The 21,517-nt window shown below is 34.1% G+C and overlaps 1 protein-coding gene and 1 long non-coding RNA gene across 7 annotated transcripts; both read right to left on the bottom strand.

Annotated features, from left to right (window-relative positions):
* Positions 1 to 585: 585 nt before the first annotated feature.
* On the bottom strand, positions 586 to 7,821 carry LOC147390754 (uncharacterized). Of its 6 annotated transcripts, none has more exons than XR_015170287.1 (4): positions 7,424 to 7,821; positions 7,008 to 7,278; positions 1,247 to 1,814; positions 586 to 1,044 (listed from the first exon to the last, which is right to left on the bottom strand). It is a non-coding gene; the product is annotated as an uncharacterized LOC147390754 (long non-coding RNA). The 6 variants fall into 6 exon arrangements; XR_015170288.1 differs by having other exon boundaries at positions 1,247 to 1,406; XR_015170285.1 differs by having other exon boundaries at positions 1,247 to 1,332.
* Positions 7,822 to 13,854: 6,033 nt separating this feature from the next.
* Positions 13,855 to 16,696, bottom strand: LOC147390753 (protein NTM1-like 9). Its single transcript, XM_086417279.1, has 4 exons — positions 16,371 to 16,696; positions 15,980 to 16,239; positions 14,625 to 14,903; positions 13,855 to 14,068 (listed from the first exon to the last, which is right to left on the bottom strand). The coding sequence occupies exons 1-4, from the start codon at positions 16,534 to 16,536 to the stop codon at positions 14,027 to 14,029; spliced, it is 747 nt and encodes a 248-aa protein (XP_086273405.1). The 5' UTR covers positions 16,537 to 16,696; the 3' UTR covers positions 13,855 to 14,026.
* Between the last annotated feature and the right edge of the window lie 4,821 nt (positions 16,697 to 21,517).

Genomic DNA, 21,517 nt, shown 5'->3' with positions numbered 1-21,517 from the left:
AATATGCAGAACATTTTAGCCGAGTCTGATTTATTCTTCCCTTATGAAGATGTATGCGGACCATTTCTAATAAAAGGGATTATTAAAGCAAAGATTAAATAGATGTACTTAGTTTGAAGCATAGTGCATAAAAATAAATTGTGCAAAAATCCCATAAGATCAATTTTTATTTGTTTATTTTTTGTTGAAAAAAGAGTTAAATATTGGGTTATTAAGGATTCCAATAATGCACAAATATGGAACTACTCTTAGCTGTGATGAGAATCTTGGTCTTAGACTTGCAGACTGGGCCCTCGAGCATTTAGCATTACGGTTGAATCTAGTTCAAGTACTTGTCTTGGAAGATCATTCTCTTAATATTCCTTTGGTGTCAATGACATAATAGTTAAAGACATTGTCAAAAGAGGATCGAAATTATACATTAATTGAGATCCATAACACTGTTGTAAGCACTGAGCAATAATTAAAAGGGTATGGTGATTGCAAGAGATGAGATTTGCTCGTATTGTATTGTCAGAGTACAAAAAAACACTCCTCAAATAGGCTACCCAAATAGAAGTATTCAATTCTGATGCACAACCAACATTCTTATATTTATTTTTTCCCATTCATTTTTGAAGAATAAATGTTTGTTAAACTTGAAGGGAAAGGGGCATTCACATTGAAAATATCTGTACAAAGTTGACTTGATAGAATGTTTCATGACAAGGGAATGCAAACCCAAATCCGACACATCTAACAAGAGTCCAAACTCGAAAGCTAGAGACTCCTACAAATTATGAATTTCCATCTACATGGCCACTTGCTTCAGCAACACTCCCTGCTCAGTTCTTCGTCTTCCTGCCACCCACTTCTCAACACTGGGGTCGTCTTAATCAGCTCCCCTTTGATCATTGCAGGTAAACACCGTGCACTCTTTATTAAAGGGGTTCAATTTGACCCACTACTAAGCCTTTATTCCAAAGGAAACAAGCTTGCGTGAATAGTGAGGTCATGAAAACAATTCAGTTTTTTTAATCATGGAACTGGCAGGTACTGATCAACCTACACCAAGAAAACATTATTAAGATAATGGGTCTGAATATATGCAAAAAATAATACAAAATAAATAAATAAAAATTCATGATTGAATACAGGAATGCAAGGTTTGAGTTATTAGATTGCTTTGCAATCTGAAAACATCCCTGCCTATGCATCAATGTGGTTGTGGTCTTTCATCGGAAGATAATATTTTTGAAATCCATACCTTCTTCTGAGAAGGCAAATATTCCCCCGAGCATATCGTCATTCTCCCCATCTTCCTTAGGTTTCTCCCGCTTGCAATGACTACTGCTGATGTCAGGATCATTAAAAACTTCAGTTGACTTGTGCTATTCATTGAGCTCTAATACTTTACAATAACCATCCTGAAAAAATTGCTCAAAATCTATTGAGTCATGCGAATCGAAATGCGCAGGCTCCTCCATCAGATTGTTGAGGTTTGAAATAGAATGGTCAGAACTTGCATTAAAGACTTCACTGATCCTATTGATGCTTGAAGATGAAAGCCCTTTGGCAATAGGTGTTTTACCACAACCCGAGTCACTCTTTAAAGAGGATAACCCACTACTAGCATCATCTTCAAAGTCACCTCTGGTAGAATATTCAAAGGGAGAAGAAACACAATCTCTGTTCGATGAGGTTTGGCTCAGTGATGGTGGTGAGTGGATAAAACTCCCCCTGTTTTCACTCCATGGTTTGGTTCATGTGTGCATAGGACTTGTCTGAAGTCATATGATACAAATCAAGCAAACTCTCAGTTGTTCTTGGTGACCCTAATGGAGAATCAGGAACAACGTTCAAACTAAGAAACCCACACTAGAATATTAGGCTCTAAATCAAGTATTTGAAGAATCAATAAGAAATGATTTTTAATTCAAATTTTATTTTTGTTGGTGCACATGGTATCATCACTCTAATTTATGACCTTTGGATTAAGTGTTGAAGTTGCTTCCATGAAAGCAACCTAGCTAGTGATGATTCTTATTTTTCAAAAATTACATAACCGAGTATTTTAAAATCAAAGGGGGTATTAAGGTGTATTCACTACAAACATTTACTCGCACGGGGGATGTAAATATTTTATAATCGTAAATGCAGTTGTTACCTGAATCTGAGCTTGCCATTGATCCAAAGGAAGTAGGTTTAGATTGGCAACTAGAAAACTCTTCTTTAAATTTCTCTTTAGTCCGACTAGGCTCATAAGATGTACTCTTCTTTAATCACACACACACACACACACACAAACCACCTATGCGCGCACAACACACATTGTATGTACAAAATTGAGTTAACAGGTTCCTGAGCAAGCCAAAAGATTTGCTATGCAGATTTGTTCATCGGAGAAACAAGGAGAGATGAAATTTCATATTATCAAATGTATTTAAATATTCAGATTATCGAGATTGCTTTAAAAGTGGCTAGTCTAGTTTGTGGAAGACGGATTCTGTAACAACAAGAACCCCCCCTCCCCCCCCCCCCCCCAAAAAAAAAAAAAAAAACCAACAATTTCTTTCAAATTGTTTAAGTAAAAAAAAAAAAACCCATCCACATTAGATTTCAAGTTCAACAACTATAATAAATAAATAAAATCCAATCGATTTTCGTAAGAATCGAAAGTGAAAAAAATACATATTCGATCGAACTTGAGAGAGATTGATGATGACGGCGAAAGAGGGTTGAGAGAGAGAATGACGAGATCTGAAGGTAGTTCGAAATATAACTTGAGAGAGAGATCGACGACGATGGCGTCAGGTCGTTCGAACTAAAACTTGAGAGAGAGAGAGAGAGAGAGCTTCGAAGAAGAAGGAGAGAGTTACATGTTGTGTAAGTTCTGAAACTGATTTTGGTTTCTAATTGAAGAAGAGAGGTGTGAGGGATTTATGAAAGAATAAGAAACTAAACAAGGGCCGATTGTAATTAGCTTAGTTTTTAACTTAAAATCGTAAATCTCTGTTTCAACCGTCGGATGCCACTCGATCCAACGCCTAGAAAAACTTGGCAAGAAGCTGGTTAAAGTTATATATATATATATATATAACATTTATAAATTTTCAAAATATGGGTTAGAAATTTTCAAAATATATATAACATTTATAAGTTTAGGGTCAGGTTCAAGGGACATATGAGAAAACATATGTAAAAACAATGTAACATTTATAAATTTTCAAAATATGGGTTAGAAATTTTGGATTGAGCTGATTTTTTGTAAGGATGATCTCTATGATGGGAAGATCATCCAAAAAAAAAAAAAAATTAGTCAAATTTGAAACTTCTAACCTCATTAAAAGTGATTAGAATGTGGACCGTCAATTTTTTACCAATTTTTGTTAATAATTTGTAAATCACTTTTGATGGATTTAGACGTTTCTGATTGAGCCGATTTTTTGTGAGGATGATCTTCTCATCATAGTGACCATCCTTGCAAAAAATCAGCTCAATCCAAAACCTCTAACCCATATTTTGAAAAACCATTGTTTTTTCATATGTTTTTACGTATGGCCCTTGAGCCGCCCCCCACATATATATATATGTGTGTGGGTTGGGTTCCGTAAACACATAAAGCTACAACATTTTTGTCTTATATGGTTAAAAAGGTTCGAAATGGGATGATGTTTTGTGAGGATGATCTCTATGGTAAGGGGATCATCCTTGCAAAAAATTATTCCATTCCAAAACTTCTAACCCCATCAAAAATGATTTACAAAAATTAGACGGTCTACAATTTTTCAACTTATAAACATGGGGCTAGAAGTTTCATAATTGGCTGAATTTTGGCAAGGATGATCTCCTCACCATAGAGATCATCCTCACAAAACATCAGCCCATTCCAAACCTTTTTGCCCATATAAGACAAAACATATTGTAGCTTTATGTGTATATGGATCATAATCCTATATATATGGGTCCCGTTCAATGGCTAACTTTTTGGCAAAACATTTTTCAAAACATGAGTTAGAAGTTTTGGAATGGGCTGATTTTTGGTGATGATGATCTCAACAGTGAGGAGATCATTCTCACCAAAAATCAGCCCATTCCAAAACTTCTAGCCCCATGTTTACAAGTTGAAAATTTGTGGACCGTCCATTTTTTATAAATAAATTTTTTTATGGGGTTAGAAGTTTTGGAATGGGCTAATTTTTGGTGATAATGATCTCCTCACCGTAGAGATCATCCTCACCAAAAATCAGCTCATTCCAAAACTTCTAACCCATGTTTTGAAAAATGTTTTGCCAAAATGTTTGGTGCTGAACATTTATTACGACTCACATTACGACACACTGTTTTGTCTTATATGGGCAAAAATGTTTGGAATGGGCTGATTTTTTGTGAGGATGATCTCTATGGTGAGGAGATCATCCTTGCCAAAAATCAGCTCATTATGAAACTTCTAGCCCCATATTTACAAGTTGAAAAATTTTAGACCGTCCAATTTTTGTAAATCAATTTTGATGGGGTTAGAAGTTTTAGAATGGGATGATTTTTTACCAAGATGATCCCCTCATCACAGAGATCATCCTCACAAAAAATCAGCCCATTCCAAACATTTTTGCCCATATAAGACAAACGGTGAGTCGCAATGTGAGTCGTAATAGGGGTCGTAATAACGCTATCCTCTATATATATATATATATATATATATATATATATATATATATATATATATATATATATATATAGGTTAGGTTCAAGGGACATGAGAAAACATATGTAAAAACAATGTAACATTAATAAATTTTCAAAATATGGGTTAGAAATTTCAGATTGAGCTGATTTTTTGGGAGGATGACCTCTATGATGGGAAGATTATCCAAAAAAAAAAAAAAAATCAGTCCAATCTGAAACTGCTAACCCCATTAAAAGTGATTTAGAATGTGGAACGTCGATTTTTTGCCAATAATTTGTCAATCACTTTAGATGGATTTAGAAATTTCTGATTGAACTAATTTTTCGTGAGGATGATCTTCTCATCATAGTAACCATCCTCGCAAAAAATCAGCTCAATCCAAAACCTCTAACCCATATTTTGAAAAACCATTGTTTTTTCATATGTTTTTACATATGGCCCTTGAACCACCCCAAATATATATATATGTGGGTCCCTTTCAGCAACAAACATTTTGGCAAAACATTTTTCAAAACATGGGTTAGAGGTTTTGGAATGGGCTTATTTTTTATGAGCATGATCTCTATGGTGAGGAGATCATCCTCATCAAAAATCAGCCCATTCCAAAACTTCTAACCCATGTTTACAAGTTGGGAAATAGTGGACCGTCCATTTTTTGTAAGCCATTTTTGATGGGTAAGAGGTTTTGGAATTGGCTGATTTTTGGTGATGATGATCTCCTCACCGTAGAGATCATCCTCACCAAAAATCAGCCCATTCCAAAACCTCTAACCCATATTTTGAAAAATGTTTTGCCAAAATGTTGTTGCTGAACATTTCCCTATATATATATATAGGTAGCGTTCAATGGCAAACTTTTTGGCAAAACATTTTTCAAAACATGAGTTAGAAGTTTTAGAATGGGCTGATTTTTGGTGAGGATGATCTCTACGGTGAGGAGATCATCCTTACCAAAAATCAGCCCATTCCAAAACTTCTAACCCATGTTTACAAGTTGAAAAATCGTGGACCGTCCATTTTTTGTAAACTATTTTTGATGGGGTTTGAAGTTTTGGAATGGGCTGATTTTTGGAGATGATGATCTCTCACCATAGAAATCATCCTCACCAAAAATCAGCCCATTCCAAAACTTCTAACTCATGTTTTGAAAAATGTTTTGCTAAAAAGTTTGCCATTGAACGGGACCCTATATAAATAAATAAATATATATATATATATATATGGGTCCCGTTCAACAACAAACATTTTGGCAAAACATTTTTCAAAACATGAGTTAGTGGTTTTGGAATGGGCTGATTTTTGGTGAGGATGATCTCTAATGGGCTGATTTTTGGTGAGGATGATCTCTACGTTGAGGAGATCATCCTCACCAAAAATCAGCCCATTCCAAAACTTCTTGCACCAGTTTACAAGTTGAAAAATCGTGGACCGTCCATTTTTTGTAAATCATTTTTTATGGGGTTAGAAGTTTTGAAATGGGCTGATTTTTGGTGATGATGATCTCCTCACCGTAGAGATCATCCTCACCAAAAATCAGCCCATTCCAAAACCTCTAACCCATGTTTTGAAAAATGTTTTGCCAAAATGTTTGTTGCTGAACATTTCCCTATATATATATATATATATATTCAATGTTTTTTATTTAATATCTAAATAGAAATATGATCTCCTGAGTACTAAGCTTCTTTTAATCGACCTTATTTTATAACAAACAGTTGTAATTGTAATTATTTGAATTAAAAATATTTTGGAATGTGTATTGTCACCCTATTTTTTAGGAGAAACATTTTCCTAACTTACCCAGTGAAAATTTGAGACTTACTAAGGGTTGTTTTGCTCAAATGGATTACCACCTCAGCAATCCAACACCACAGCCCTCTTAAGTTGCTTCGAAAAACTCAAATCCAAAAAAAAAAAAAAAATCAAAAAACAATTTTTTTCTTTTATTAACTTGATCTAAGATTTTGTAAATAAACGGCTACCGAACTTCCACATAACTCCCAAACTTAAAATTGAAATTCAATGGCGAACAATAATTCTTTTTGGGGAATTTTTTTTCAAAGCTTATAGAATTTTATCCTCCACAATCGTGAAGCATTGGATCATGTTTTTGGATGTGCCAGAAGTTGAGCCCAAGGAAGCAAGTACCCTTAGTGAGTGTGAAATCCTTACTAACTTATTAAGGCTAGTGGGACTCATTTTCGAGATCTCTCATCCATGTTAGTATATTTCTCTTAAAAAATATAAAAATCATTGACTACCACCATCTATCACACACACACAACAACAAAAAAAAAGAAAAAAAAAAAGAAAAATAAAATAATAACAATTAAAATCTTACTTGAGCAGAGTTGGACGTGCGATACTCGTAAATTTTCCAATCGGTAATCTTTTGATCTTTCGAGCATGCCCACTGTAGAATGTCAATGTCTTCTTGAAACCAATGAACTTTTTGACCACAGATGATGAGGACATTATTTGTCGATCCTTTGAGGTGGATTTCCAAAACCCGCCTTTGGTTTGCCTACTAGAACGATGACTTTTTGGGTGCTTTCGACTACGGCAACAAAAGAAGTACCACTCTCGATTATCATTCTTAATCTTTGATAAACCTACAACAAATCAAACATTTTGATCTTAAATTCAACTCTCTATGAAATTGAGCCCTAAATGTAATCTTTAATTACTAAATTAAAAAGAACAACTTTTTCAAAGAAGAAAAAACCCTAAATTAATTGATAAAAGAGTTTCTCTAACTGGGCAATTCGGATGGTTCCCAATTGTAGAGATCAACTTCTGGAATTTCTACTTCAGATTTTTTACATTCGATCTTCAATTGTAAATAATCGATGAGTTCTCGGTCTGTAGGGTTAAATCTGTATCCTTTTGGCAGGTTTGTAGATGAAACATCAATCTCTCCCCCAAAAACAGACAAATTCAATAGTAAGGAATCGATGAGCCGCCGGGCTAAATCTGTATCCTTTGGGAAGTTTTATACATAAAACATCCATCTCTGATCTCTCCTCCCAAAACAAAACAAAATCCCTTAACTACAGAAACCTAATCAATGAAACAACAAACAAGCGAAACCCTACACACAAATTCAAGAGAGCTTAAGAGCGCTCTCTCTCTCTCTGTCTCTCTCAGCTGATCAGTGTGTGCGGGTGGACTGCATCGGAAGACTTCAAACTGAATTTAAAGACCCGTGTCAAATTATTAAACCCTTTTTATTGTATAAATATCGAAAATACCACTGTGAGTGAGGAGCGTAATATAACAGAAATACAAGGGGCACAGACTTAGGACGTAAGTAAGTCACTGCCACGTAAGAATGATACGTTTTCCTTCTTTACTGTCATGACGTACACACTATGGTGCACATGGTTCGGATTGATTCGAATTTTGACAAAATTGAAATCGAACCAAACATGATCGGTTCTACAAATTTGAAATCGAACCAATCCAATTACCCTATAGAACCGAACCAATTCAATCCAATCTTGGTTCGGATCGATTCTCGGTTCTCATACTTATTGAAGATAAATACCTTCTTCCTCAATCCAAACATTCTATCTCCTCCAATTTTAAATCTTAAAAATAAGTAGGACTTTTTTTAAGCATGGACTTTGGGATAATAAAAAAATTAAAAATTTTCTATATTTCATTTAAGAAATTTGATGCAAATGAGGTTCAAAAAGTAGAAAACAGTAGATTTTATAGAAGATGAGATAGAGGATGAGTTCAATAAGTTGAAAATGAAAAAAATTCTCCAAGAAAAATGAAGGGATTTTGGCTTAAGGTTTAAAATAATTGCATTTAGGACATTTTATGTTATTCTCCTAAATAAATAAGAAATATATTCAAGATCCATTCGAGAAGAATTTAAATTTGTTTATCATTAATTGAAGGCCTCTGAGAGATCGATAGCTCAGATATTTATCGAAGCTTTTTGAATCAGAGAGAGAGAGTTCAATCTTCGTTTTCCAATGAGTTGGTGAGGCGGTGAGGTGAGGTGAGTGAGAGAGACGACTGAGATTGAGAACTACGACGGCTAGGATTCTGTTTTCAAAATTCTTCGAACAGGAAGAAGAAAAAAGAAATAAAAAACTGAAATTTTTATTTTTTAAATATATATATATATTTATTTATATATAATTGGTTCGGTTTTCAGATTGGTTCGGTTCTATTATATCCTAATCCGGAACCGAACCAAATTAATAGGATTTTTTTTACTTCGATCCGTACCCGAACCATGGGTGTGTTTAATCCGAACCAATCCAATCCAAAAGCTTCAGATTGGTTCGGATTTCGGATTTACCCAATCCAATGTGCACCCCTAGTACACACTACAGTGATAGAATCTTCTCGAAAAAAGTGACTTGACCTAAGCAAGCCTGTTTTCATTATATAAATTATAAATAATATTTTTTAATATATATATATATATATATATATATATTAAAACCACCAACTACACATACTACCGCATTATTCTTGTTGACCCCAATTCGATCATGGCCAAATGCACATGTGTAGCTATCTCAAGCCGACTACTTGGTCAACTCAAAGAGGGATCTCGACTCATCATCTCGAATCATAAGAATCACCTCACGATTATCTACAACTTGAAAATCCAAATATATCTTTGTCCCATCTATGAAAAGTATTTTTCGTAGATGTCTACCACTTTGTATACCACATTTCCAACATTTTGTTGAGGTCGTGGAATATCATTCATCAATATATTTCCTACTTGATGATACAACTCAGCATATTTTTATCTTTTCATTAGGACCATAAAATCACGAGTGATTTTCATAGCTCCACCTCCAACTGAATACCTTCAACCCATGGAGTCCAACTTCTTAAATGATTAGATTCTTCTAAAATTTTTGGATAAAAACCACATCACCCAAAGAACACATCACTTCATCAAACATTTTGGTTTTTACCATACAACCTCTCGTGAAGTCACAAACTGATCCATCACCCAAGAAAATCTCACTTGTTTTCCTTTCTTAGAATGTATCAAAATATTCCCTTTTCGAAGTATATATGGATAAAACAATTTGAATCTAGTATCCTCTTATTATTAAAAGAAAAAAAAATGTGCATACCTTTGGAAACCGTGAAAACATCTCTATAGTCATCATCACTTAAAATGCAACAATTGTGCTATCAGAACTATCCTCACTTTTTTTTCTTTTCTGCACGAGCAGAATAATCATTTTTGATGTGATCATATTCCTTGCAATAGTAGCATTGTATGTTATCCTTCCTTTTCATTTTGTTCTACTCCTACTATTTTTAAATCCTATATCCAAAGTCCTTTTTTGTTGATTCCCTCCACGAATGATCAACCCTTAAGCATTACCTTTTAGATTGGATTTTCTCCTTACATCATTTGAAAATAATGCTGCTTTGACATCTTTTAGCTTTACCGTATCTTTCTCGTATTGAAGCATAGTTACAAAATCATCATATGGATCCGAAAATGGCGTTAAAAGCATAATGACTTTGTATTCTTCCTTCAATTTAATATCAACTTTGTGCAATTGATCCGATTTGATTGAACATTAACACGTCTTGTAGTCTAAAAGATTCCCACCCTTTGTCATATTCAAGGCATAAAATTTTCTTTCCAGAAATAACTTGTTGGTTAAACTTTTATCCATGTAAAGATTTCCCAACTTCTCACACAGTTCTGATGCCAATTCCTCCTCTATAATGTTAAACAAAATGTTATTTGCAAGACAAAGTCAATACTACTAATCGTTCTTGCCTCAATGTCTTCTCAATATGCATCTATCATATTCTCTAGTTTACCAGACTTCCCTTTCAACTCTCTATCCAGGTCTTGTTAAACCAGGATATTATTTACCCTTCTTTGCCACAGATTGAAATTATCATTCCTATTGAATCTCTCAACTTCAAATTTCATGTGTGAACTTTTCATTGCCATTTGTACGAACGTGTTGCTTTGATGCCAATTTGTGAAACAACGAAGCACTAAAGAGAACAAAAAATATACACGAGATACACAGGATTTACGTGATTTGATAGTATGCCTACGTCCACAAATTAGAACAATCTATTTCACTAAGATATCAAATGAGAATAATACTAGACAAAACACCCAAGATTTAAATCCCAAAGCCAAACCTGATACCATTGTACACCTATTTAAAGATCTCGAGTTACTAAAACATGTTTATATCCCAAAAATAAAAAATTCAAAAAATTCAAAAAATTACTTAATTCCTTTTTGGTAACCCTAAAACACAAACCCCTAAAAAATAGAATGCAAGCCATTTACACAACAGTCTCTCTCTCTCTCTCTCTCTCTCTCTCTCTCTCTCTCTCACATGCTCCTCTCTAAGACATTTCTTCTCTTTTAGCCTCCCCACCAATGAACCAACATCCCACTCTTCCTCTTTCTTCTCAACAAAATCCCACAAATAGGAAGCCTATAAAAGAGCAACGAACCAGCACATTGAAAGAGGGAAGATAAAAGAATCAGACTTGGGTGATTGAGAAAAATTCGATTATTCTCTCTCTCTCTCTAAAACTTCTACAAATATCTCTAACTCAAGGCTCTCATTATTTTGGAAGTACAAAAAGAGGACGATTTTATCTTGACTCTCTCACACTCTCTTACTTGATACAAATTCGAATGTAAAGTTCTTACTTGAAGGGTCTGTCCATGCATGCCCAACTTGAATTAAGTAGTGCTGAGTTTATACCAATTTTAATTTTTCTAAGTTGGAACATTTTCCTTGAGCCTTGAAATCGGTTTGTTAATTTCACTGAGGAGCGATCTATTCCGTGGAAAAATGGATATGAGGATTGGTTTCCGTATGACAAAAAAAAAAAAATTCATTGTTATGAGGTTCTAAACGAAAAAACAAAAAATCAGATTTCATTTGAATGAGTATTGCACTTACTAGTTGATTTATCCTCCTTAGATGAGTTGGTTCACCTTTATCATGTGTGAGATCAATTTTTTTATGAGTTAACTCGCTTCATTTTGGGTTATATAGAAACACATGCTGTTGTTCTTTCATTGGTTTTGATCATCAATTTTACCAATATGGTCTCAATTGATCAATAAAAGTAATCCAACCTAGATTTGTCATTTGTTGTTCAAAACCCATCGCAAAGCTATTCTGTCGATAGTTAAAAATTCATTAAGATCTGTTGTTACTACTCTTAGGATTGTGGTCATGGTCAGATGCCTGGGAAATTAATTCCTCTAGTTTGATACCTATATAACAAGTCAATGTCTTCATCGATGTTGGGATCGTCTCACTTCTATGATGGAATATTGAAAGTGCATTTGAAGGCACTAATCTCAATTTGGGGATAAGGTTAATCCTTTATAGGGTATGATTACTTAACCCATATTCTTTGGAGGGAGGTTATGTGGATACATCTATACATCTCTCATATGGTTTACCAACCATCGTTGTTTTTGGGTAGTTATATATCATGTGCAAAAAAAAAAAAAAAAAAACCCAGATTGAGGACTGATTTTGTTATGTGCCTAGAAATTATTATCTTGTATCAGGATTTGATGCATCTTGATGTATTTTATTTTAATTGTTTTAGAGTTTCAATTAGTTAAGGAGTCTTAGGTAATGGGTAAGGGTAGTTACAAATTGTGTAGTAGTTATGGTTATGGGGTAGTTATTTGAATGAATAGGAGAGTGGGTAGTTTGGATAAGTGGGTAGTTAAGATAGTGTTTCTTTGTATTTAAATTCATTGTAAGATTAATGAAAATATCCAGAGAAATTATTATTAAGATCCTATTGAATTTTGGAGATTCACCATCTCGAATTGATGGTTTAGGAGGTCCAATCTCCCTCGAACGAGATCAATTTCTCATTTTTCTTCTTTTTATTATTTTTTATGATCCGATCTAAGTAGGTACGTAACATTGGTATCAGAGCGGCAATCCTCACATGAAAATTGAATCGATGGATGATGAATTCAAGGAGTTTTGCGAGTTTATGCGTGATGGTTTGAGGGAATGTTGTCTCATAATTGAAGAATTTCTCAAAAAAAATGAAGAAATTATTCGAAGAGGAGAAACTATATTTAGTGAAGTCGATGACCCTATAAATGAGAACTTAGATATGATCGAAGATTAACCTCCACGATCATCTTTCCAAAGATGTGAGATAAATGCTAATGAGAGCCTCGTCAAGTATGTTGAAAACAAAGAACATCAAAGATCTAATGAAGAGGACAAAGGTGAAGTCGATATTTTCGAAAAATATTCAAAAATTGACTTTATCCTCCCTATCGAACTCAAAGCAAATGTCATCAAACCATTAATTATTTTCAAGAAGTGTCAAGACAACGACATCCAAAACGATTATCACGAGGACATCATCGATTCCAAGAGATAAATAGTTTGGGAGTTATGTGTTAAGATGAATGTAATTGATTCCAATATTAATTGGGATCCAGGAGGTTTCAACATTGAGGACAAGTTCGATTTCAAGGAGGATGGAATGTTATGTGCCTAGAAATTATTATCTTGTATCAAGATTTGATGCATCTTGATGTATTTTATTTTAATTGTTTTAGAGTTTTAATTGTTTTAGAGTTTTAATTAGTTAAAGAATCTTAGGTAATGGGTAAGGGTAGTTACAAATTGTGTAGGAGTTATGGTTATGGGGTAGTTACTTGAATGAATAGGAGGGTGGATAGTTTGGATAAGTGGGTAGTTAAGATAGTGTTTCTTTGTATTTAAATTCATTGTGAGATTAATGAAAATATCTAGAGAAATTATTATTAAGATTCTATTGGATTTTGGAGATTCACCATCTCAAATTGGTGGCTTAGGAGGTCCGATCTCCCTCGAACGAGATCAATTTTTTATTTTTCTTCTTTTTATTATTTTTTATGATCCGATCTAAGTAGGTACGTAACATTAAAGTCTAAAATTCATTCGGATTGGTTGAATCTATTATGTGATTTGTTTGAGATGAGAAATCGATTTCTGTTTGGGATTGTTTACATACTTCTTTTTGTTCATAATAGTTTTTTTATTATAAAACCGTGGAGTACTTACTTGGTGATTAATAACCCCTTGACTTGATATTTAGTGAGATTGATTGTTGAGTCAATGACTCAATGTCTTGAGAAGTTTCCATGTTGGTGTGCTAATGGTCGTCTCCAATTTAAGATTAGGAAAATCAAATTTTAATAAAACTAAACAAATTACAGTTGCACACACATAATAAAGTTTGACTCAGTTGAATCATTACTACAAATTCATTAATTGGATGAGTGACTGAAAGTAGTTCCAGATCATGCGCTAGAGGTCCTCGAATCATTGATCAGTCAAATACCTATGCTTCATCTGAATCTGACAAGATGCACTTGTACATAAGCTGAAAAATAAAATATAAAAAAATTAATGTGAGTCTAAATAGTGAATGAAGTTAAGTAGGTAATTGTGTGAACTGGCGAGTCAGGGTGTCTAAATCAAAACTGAACCTCCAAATTTGAATATCTGATTCGTAGATTTTTTTTTCCAAGAGTTAACTCGTTAGACAATTTTTTTTTTATTAAATTAAATTGAGTTGCCATTCACACCAAGTTAACTCAAGAGTAATGATAATTTGACTTTCCCGCGTGGCACTCAAAATATTGTCCTTGACATGACATGTGGTAGAACCATAGATTTTTTTCTGTCAGAATACATATCACATATCCCCATAAATATGTGCAGTGGTGTATCCCAAAGCAAAAAAGATCTACGGTTCTAGCACATGCCACATTAGGAGTGTATTTTGAGTATGCTATGTGAGGGAGTTAGAAAATCATTAGTCTTAAAAAAGAATGGAATGGCGGCGACTCCATATTATGTAGAAATTGATTCCAACGGGAGTCCAATTGCAAACATCTACCACACATCATATCATAGATATTAAATTTTCGCTTCACCTCTTTAGTAATCTCTTCGGATTCACAATCTTCCACAGGTGAAGCTATATGATTGTTGGAGTGTCTCTCTTCAGGTACTAAAGCATAAGTGATCATATTGCCCAACCCATCGTCTAGACACAACGTTTCTTGAACCATTGTGTAGTTTGATGGTGTACCTTCAGAAGAAGAAGAAGATCTAATTGCACTGAGAGAGGAGTCAGGCGATTCTATACCTCTACTCTGTGAATACTCAGTGTTTTCATTTTTATCAAATAAACGACAAAGAACAAATGAATCCTGCACAAGGCAAGATAAGGCTGAGAATTTTCTAATCGACCTTATTTTATAACAAATAATCAATATTATTTTGATTTTTAAATATTTTGGAGTCCGTACTATCACCGTAATTGAGTTCATAAATATTTCCCAATAAAAATAAATAAACCATCGACTACCACCATCCATTATTCCTAGAGAAGAATAACAGATTATAATGAGTCCTGATAATATGACTTGCCAGGTGGCATATTCAATTGACTCCCTCTCGTAACAACCTCGGAATCAAAGATTTGTACCTTTTGGATACACGATTGTACTTCCCCGTAAAAAAATGATTCCTTAGGGAGCCATGTATCCCGAGCCATATAGATCTATGATTCCCAAACTTGTCGGCGATTGAGTATGCCACATGACTCTTGAGTCTTATTATCATGACTGATTATAATTCATAGAGTCTTGTTAACCTGGGAAATTGAATTTTATACTAAAAATATGCGTAAAAAAAACTTACTCTCCAAAATACCCCAGATTCCAATTTCCCATATGTATTGATTGCTTTTTAAGGTTTACCAGCACACGTTTAGGACACCCTAATTCATAACCCAAAAACTTGAAAAATTACATTAAAAAAAAAAAAAACAATTTTGTTGACGTGTGCGCTTAGAACAGGGGCCGAGTTACAGTGGGCGCACTTGCACCTCCCCCCGGCACCCAAATTCTATGGATTAGATTTTAGCGGATAAAGAAATCTGCCACTATCTCCACCACAATTAGTCGCCCCACAACTATTTTTTTCACTCTTACTTGTCACCCTCACCACACAAATTATTTTTTTTCTACTCTCCATTGCCCCCACCCCACATGAGCCAAATCCTGGCTCCGCCCATGCCTTGGAACATGGTTAAAAGTACAACGAATACACTTGGAAAATTGGATTTTTTTTTTATACTAAAAATGCCTTTAAAAAACTATTTTTACAAAAATACTCTCATAATACAATTTCCAAATTGTATTTATTGCAGTTTAACGTGTACCTACCCTGGACGACACGTTAAACAAAGGAAAAAAAATAAAAAATAAAATAAAAATTTGACCTGGGCAGAGTGGGTCATGGAATACTCATGAATGATCCAATTGGTCCTCTGAACCTTTGAAGCACGCCCTCTGTGGAAAACCAGTGTCTTTTTAGTACCGATCAATTTCTTGCCAGATGAGCGAGATTTTATATCTCGAGATTTTCCTGTGACTTTCCAATACCCGCCTTTGGTTAAACGAGAACGTTTTGGGTACTTTTGATTACGGGGACAAAAGAAGTACCACTCCGGATCATCATCAACCTTATTCACTGATAAATCTACAACAAACAAATCAAACATTTTGATCTCAAATTCAACTCCCTAAGAAATTGAATCAAACTTAGTTATTAAATTAAAAGAACAAATTTCTCATAAAAGAAAAACCCTAAATTAATTGATAAATAATTACGGGGCAATTCATATGGCTCCCATTTGCAGAGATCAACTTCTGTAATTTGTTCTACTTGGGATTCTTTTCCTTCGTTCTTCAATCGTAAGAACTCGATGATTTCTTCGTCCCTAGGACTAAATCTGTATCCTAATGGCAGTTTTATAGATAAAACATCGAGATCCATCTCTCCTCCTAAAACAACGCAAAATATCTTAAGTTTAGAAACCTAATCGATGAAACAACAACCAAGAGAAATCCTAAAACACACAAATTGAAGAAAGCTTCAAACCTCTCTCTCTCTCTCTCTCAGTTGATCGCTCTGTTCGTGACTGCGTGTGGAGAACGAATTTAAATACCCCGTCAAATTCTGAAACCCTTTTTATTGCTTAAATATCGAAAATACCACTGTCAGTGAGTGAAAAACGTAATATAAGGGAAGTATCAGGGGCAATTATGACAGGGTCTAAACTTCGGAGGGAAGAAAGGCAGTAGGCGAATCAGAATGAAACACGTAAGAAACATATTTTTTTCTTTCCGTACTGTAATGACATACATACTAGCATTGTCAACGGATGCTTATCGATTTGACTACAGTAATATTCAAAAAATTTATTTGATATCCAATTTAAATTCGAATTTGACGATTATTTTAAAATTCTATCTAAATTCGAATTCAAATCCAATTATCTTATTAGATATCGAATAATATCTAATTAAAATTTGAATAATTTATATATTAAAAATATTTTTTTATTTAATTAATTTTTTATTATTTAAAAAATTTATTATATATTATATTATGTATAAAATAAATAAATCAAATAAAATAATATAAATTATATATTATTTTGAATCGAATATTATCGAATTTGAAATGTTAATATTCAAATTTATATCTGATAAGATTTCAAATATATTAAACTATCCAAATTTGATAGTTCGTAAACACTTGAGGTTACCCTTGAATTATAAAAAATAAATGTAAGCTTCCTCCCCAAGTCTCTAGAAAAATGAAGTAAATAGGGTATGTCATGAGTTTGTAAATACTTGAGAGTATCTCAAATATTCACGAACATTTAAAGGGGTATATTTAAATAATTTAAAATAGTTAGTGGTAGGAGCGAATGAAGATGCTTTAACAAACAAACAATATAAGATAAGATATTCTCTTACAAAAAAAATAATTGGATTACAAAAAATAAATGTAAGCTTCCTCCCCAAGTTCTCTCACTCCCCCAACAAACTCTTGCCCACTCCTACGTAATTTTATATGTCATCCGAACCCTTTTTTCTTTGTCAATTGCAAATGCATCAATGATGTGGGGTCAAAGAAAAGACTCATGTGCCGAAAGTGAGCAAGTTGGGAACACGTGTCATGCAACAATGTTTTACGAGTAAAAAGCATTTATGGTTATGTGCGTGCAACCACACATTTATGTCACCCCTATGTCTCCGTTTGTGTCACTCCAACATTAGTGTTATAGATTAGAGAGAAAAAGAGAGCAAAGACCCAATTTTAACAAATTTGGGTTCATTGCAAATATTCGAAGATGCTCACTGGGCTTTCAAAATCAATTCATTAAAATCCTTATCTTAAATAATCTCTATGACGGTGATTTTTGCTTTCACCCTTCAAAACTTTGAGATCACCAATGCATGTGAGCTATAATTTATCATAGCTGGATCTTCTCCTCGATTGTAACCACCTTGGAGCATTGATGTGGTACATATCGACTTATATACGATGCTTAAGTAAAAAAAAATCTCGGAGATCAATCAAAAGTCCCATACTATCATGTTGTAGACATGTAAGGCTCAAGAGTTGGACCTCATCTTCATGGGTTTAGGAGTGGTCACCATTCAATGTTAAGGTTTGAATGATCACCATAAAAATAGAATTTTGGAAATCTGATTTTTTGCTTTATAGTAATTCACATTCAATGGAAAAGGGTTAGGTTTACCTAAGAAACTAGGTAGAGAGGTTTAGTTCAAGGACAAGAAAAGTGTTAGGCACCTTATCACACTCATCAAGTAATCGGTATCAAAAAAGGTTATAAACAAAGTAGAGAAACTAATTTTTTTGATACTTTTGAAGATATAAGGGATTATAGAGAAGTTAAAAATCCAATGGACTATAGTTTGACCTATAAAAACCCAAAAATGAAGTGATGAGCAAGCCATGTACAAAAGTATATGCTTGCTGAATTTTTTTATAAACAAGGATTTGGTGTGAATCACCATGGATTTCACCCCACTTGCCTTTAAGCTATTTTTTAAAAACATTTATATACCCTTAGGAGGGTTTATTTGTGTTAGTTTAGCCTTAGAGAAATGTTCATAGGTTAGATACACCCTTAGAGAAGTTAAACTTTATGCATGCAATTTTATCCACTTATGGACTATTTTTTGTTGGCTTTAACTGAGATTAACATTATTTTTACTTATAGCCCCTTTTAAAATAAAGAAGTTTGAGTGTGTTTGTTGTGGATGCATGAATGGACTTATGAAGGAGAAAATTACCTCAATGAAGAGAGATTATTCTCTTCCTCATTAGCCATTAAACAAAAGAAAACAACTAAAAACTTAAAAATAAAGTGTTAAAAGCATAAATGAAACTTGAAATAACTTGCATTAACATTAAATAATATTAAAAATTACTGGGGACTTAAAAGAGGAAGATATCTTCTCAAAGAGAAGACACTCTCTTCAACTCGTTGCCCTTGAGGGAAAGCAAGAATACTACATTGCAACAAAAAAAAAATTTGAACTTAAACAAAATAACAAAGAGATTAGGTGAGAAAGAGATGAGCAAATAGAAAAAATCAGTACTTAGGTATCCCACCCCACCTTAGTATTTTTCTTTCTTTCCAAACATGTTCTTCTTTTAATTCTAGGCTTTCGAAAGGGTAAGTAGAGATTTGAGCATAATTTTCTTGCTCTTAAATTCTCTTGAGAAACCCTTTATTTATAGTCTTGAGAAATCCCTTGAGAACAAAAGAGTCCTAATTCTTCCAATGGCACAATATTCTCAACAAAACCTTCATAAGTGTCATTCTTTTCCTCATATACCATTGTCCTTAATGGTCCTTTTCCATAGCCTTGAGTCTCACCAACAAAGATTCCTCAAGGTTAAAAATGTAAAACTATAAGAGATTCTAGAGTTCTCTTACAGTGACCAAGGTTAAAGATAATAGACTAGGCAAAATGACTATAAAGCCAAGGTTTGGAGTAATAGGAGAATGAAAGTGGGGGTAAAATGGTGTCCGTATGTAAGTGAGGTGAGGACATGGGAAAATTAGAACTGTCCACAAGAAATGTATTGAAAAGGCTTGAAAATGGTCTGTCCACATCATGGACAAGGCAAATTTGGCATATCCACATCTAAGATACGGATAGACTTAAAAATAATGTCCATACTCCATATATACTTATATGGCGACAAGCCAATTTCGGCCTATCCACACCTAAGGTATGGACATGCCTTGTTTGAGCTTCTTGGAAGGCCCACAGGGTTCTTCACTTCGATAGGCCTCAAGGTCTTCATTGTTGCTCCCTTGGAAAGTTCTTTCTTCTGCATTATTTCTTGGTCTTCTCGGGCTTGATCGAGGTGAAAATGGGGTGTTTACAACTGTAATAAAACTCCTCGAAGAGGATTTCTTCTGGAAACATATTGTTAGAATATCTTTTACTTACTTGCATAAAATGGTGGTGGCTTATCGTGTGGCACAAATTTATTGGAGCTGACTCTTTCATTTGTTCTTAACATTTTCGGAGCGAAGTTGAATTGGAGTATATCCATATTCAGATCCAAACTTTTTATCTATATCCAAATCTTTATCCGAATCCAACTCTCCTACTAGATAATAAATAAATAAATAAATAAATAACAAACAACTGCATCGGAACAAAGTTGTTCACTTAAAAAATCAGATCCAAGCTTACCCAAGAAGGACAACTTAGCTAAGTGATAAGAACTAACGGAGGCTGTTTCCAAAGTCTTAGGTCTTGAACCATTTCTTATACTAAATGCTAACTAAAGAAATCCAACCTTACCCAAATTGCCAGGCCTGGGCCAACAAGATTAGTTCTGCATGCCGGGCCAGGTCTACATGAAGTCCAAAGCGTGCTAGGCCCACTGATTGATAGTGTAGTCGGAGCTTGCTGTCTGATAGACTTGAAAACAGAGCTTGTTGGGCCTTAATCTGGATCTGTTAACATTTTTCAATTTTTCTTCTTGTCTAATTGCTAATACTACTCTAGTTTTCAATTATAATCCTTTCATTTACTGGAATGCATGTTGTATTAAATTAGTAGAAAAGGATATTTTGATATACCCAAAAATATAATTTTCAAAGCATGTATCATTTGAATCTAGGCAGGTATAAGGATGGTTCCGTACATGACTTGGATCTGAATAGGATCTATGAACATCAAACCATATTCGACACATTTTTTTTATTTACAAATACTCTTAAGAGTTCCAACCCACTAAATTTGGTTTTTGGATCACTTGGATTTCGAGTCCAGACCCATTTTATTCCCTACTTGCAAATTCTCCTGTGGGTCATCATACAAGAACCTTCAGCTGGAGAGAGATTTTCGACTGCAAAGGTTTTAAATGGCTTTGATTTTGGCAAAGGACGGGGATGAAAATGGTAGGAGCCACAGATTGAGGGAGTTGAATGGAAGATATTCTTGGGATTACGAGGAAGAAAGAGATTTGGTGGTAAATTGTGACGTTAAAATTCTCCCATTTTGGGTGCTTAATCCCAAATGCTACCCATAATATGAATTTACATAGGCTATAAATCACCACTCATTGAGAAAATGAGTTTCGAAGGATGTCGATGGGCGATAATTCCAAAAGTTGGATGGAATTTTATTCAAGGAAAAGCATGTTCATGAATACACTCTTAGGAAAGAGATTTTTAATGAATTTTGTACAGCCTGACTTATAAATCGGATGCGAAATAGGAAAAAAGCTAAAAGCCATTTCACTAGGAAAATTTTCTAACATAATTAAGGATCATGAAATCTAAGCAAGTCAAGGACACAGGTCCCTTCCCCCATACTCGACAGCTTCAAGCAGCAAATGTGGTCCTACTACATAGTAAAACCTGCAAACTCAATGGCTACGAGGAAAACTTTCCTATGCAGAAATGCTC

Source organism: Akebia trifoliata, chromosome 11 (assembly GCF_017979445.1).
Source record: "Akebia trifoliata isolate Shusen 1 chromosome 11, ASM1797944v1, whole genome shotgun sequence".
Taxonomy (NCBI): Eukaryota; Viridiplantae; Streptophyta; class Magnoliopsida; order Ranunculales; family Lardizabalaceae; genus Akebia; species Akebia trifoliata.
The sequence above is the reverse complement of the archived record's forward strand: the minus strand, read 5'-3'. Positions and strand labels throughout refer to the sequence as shown.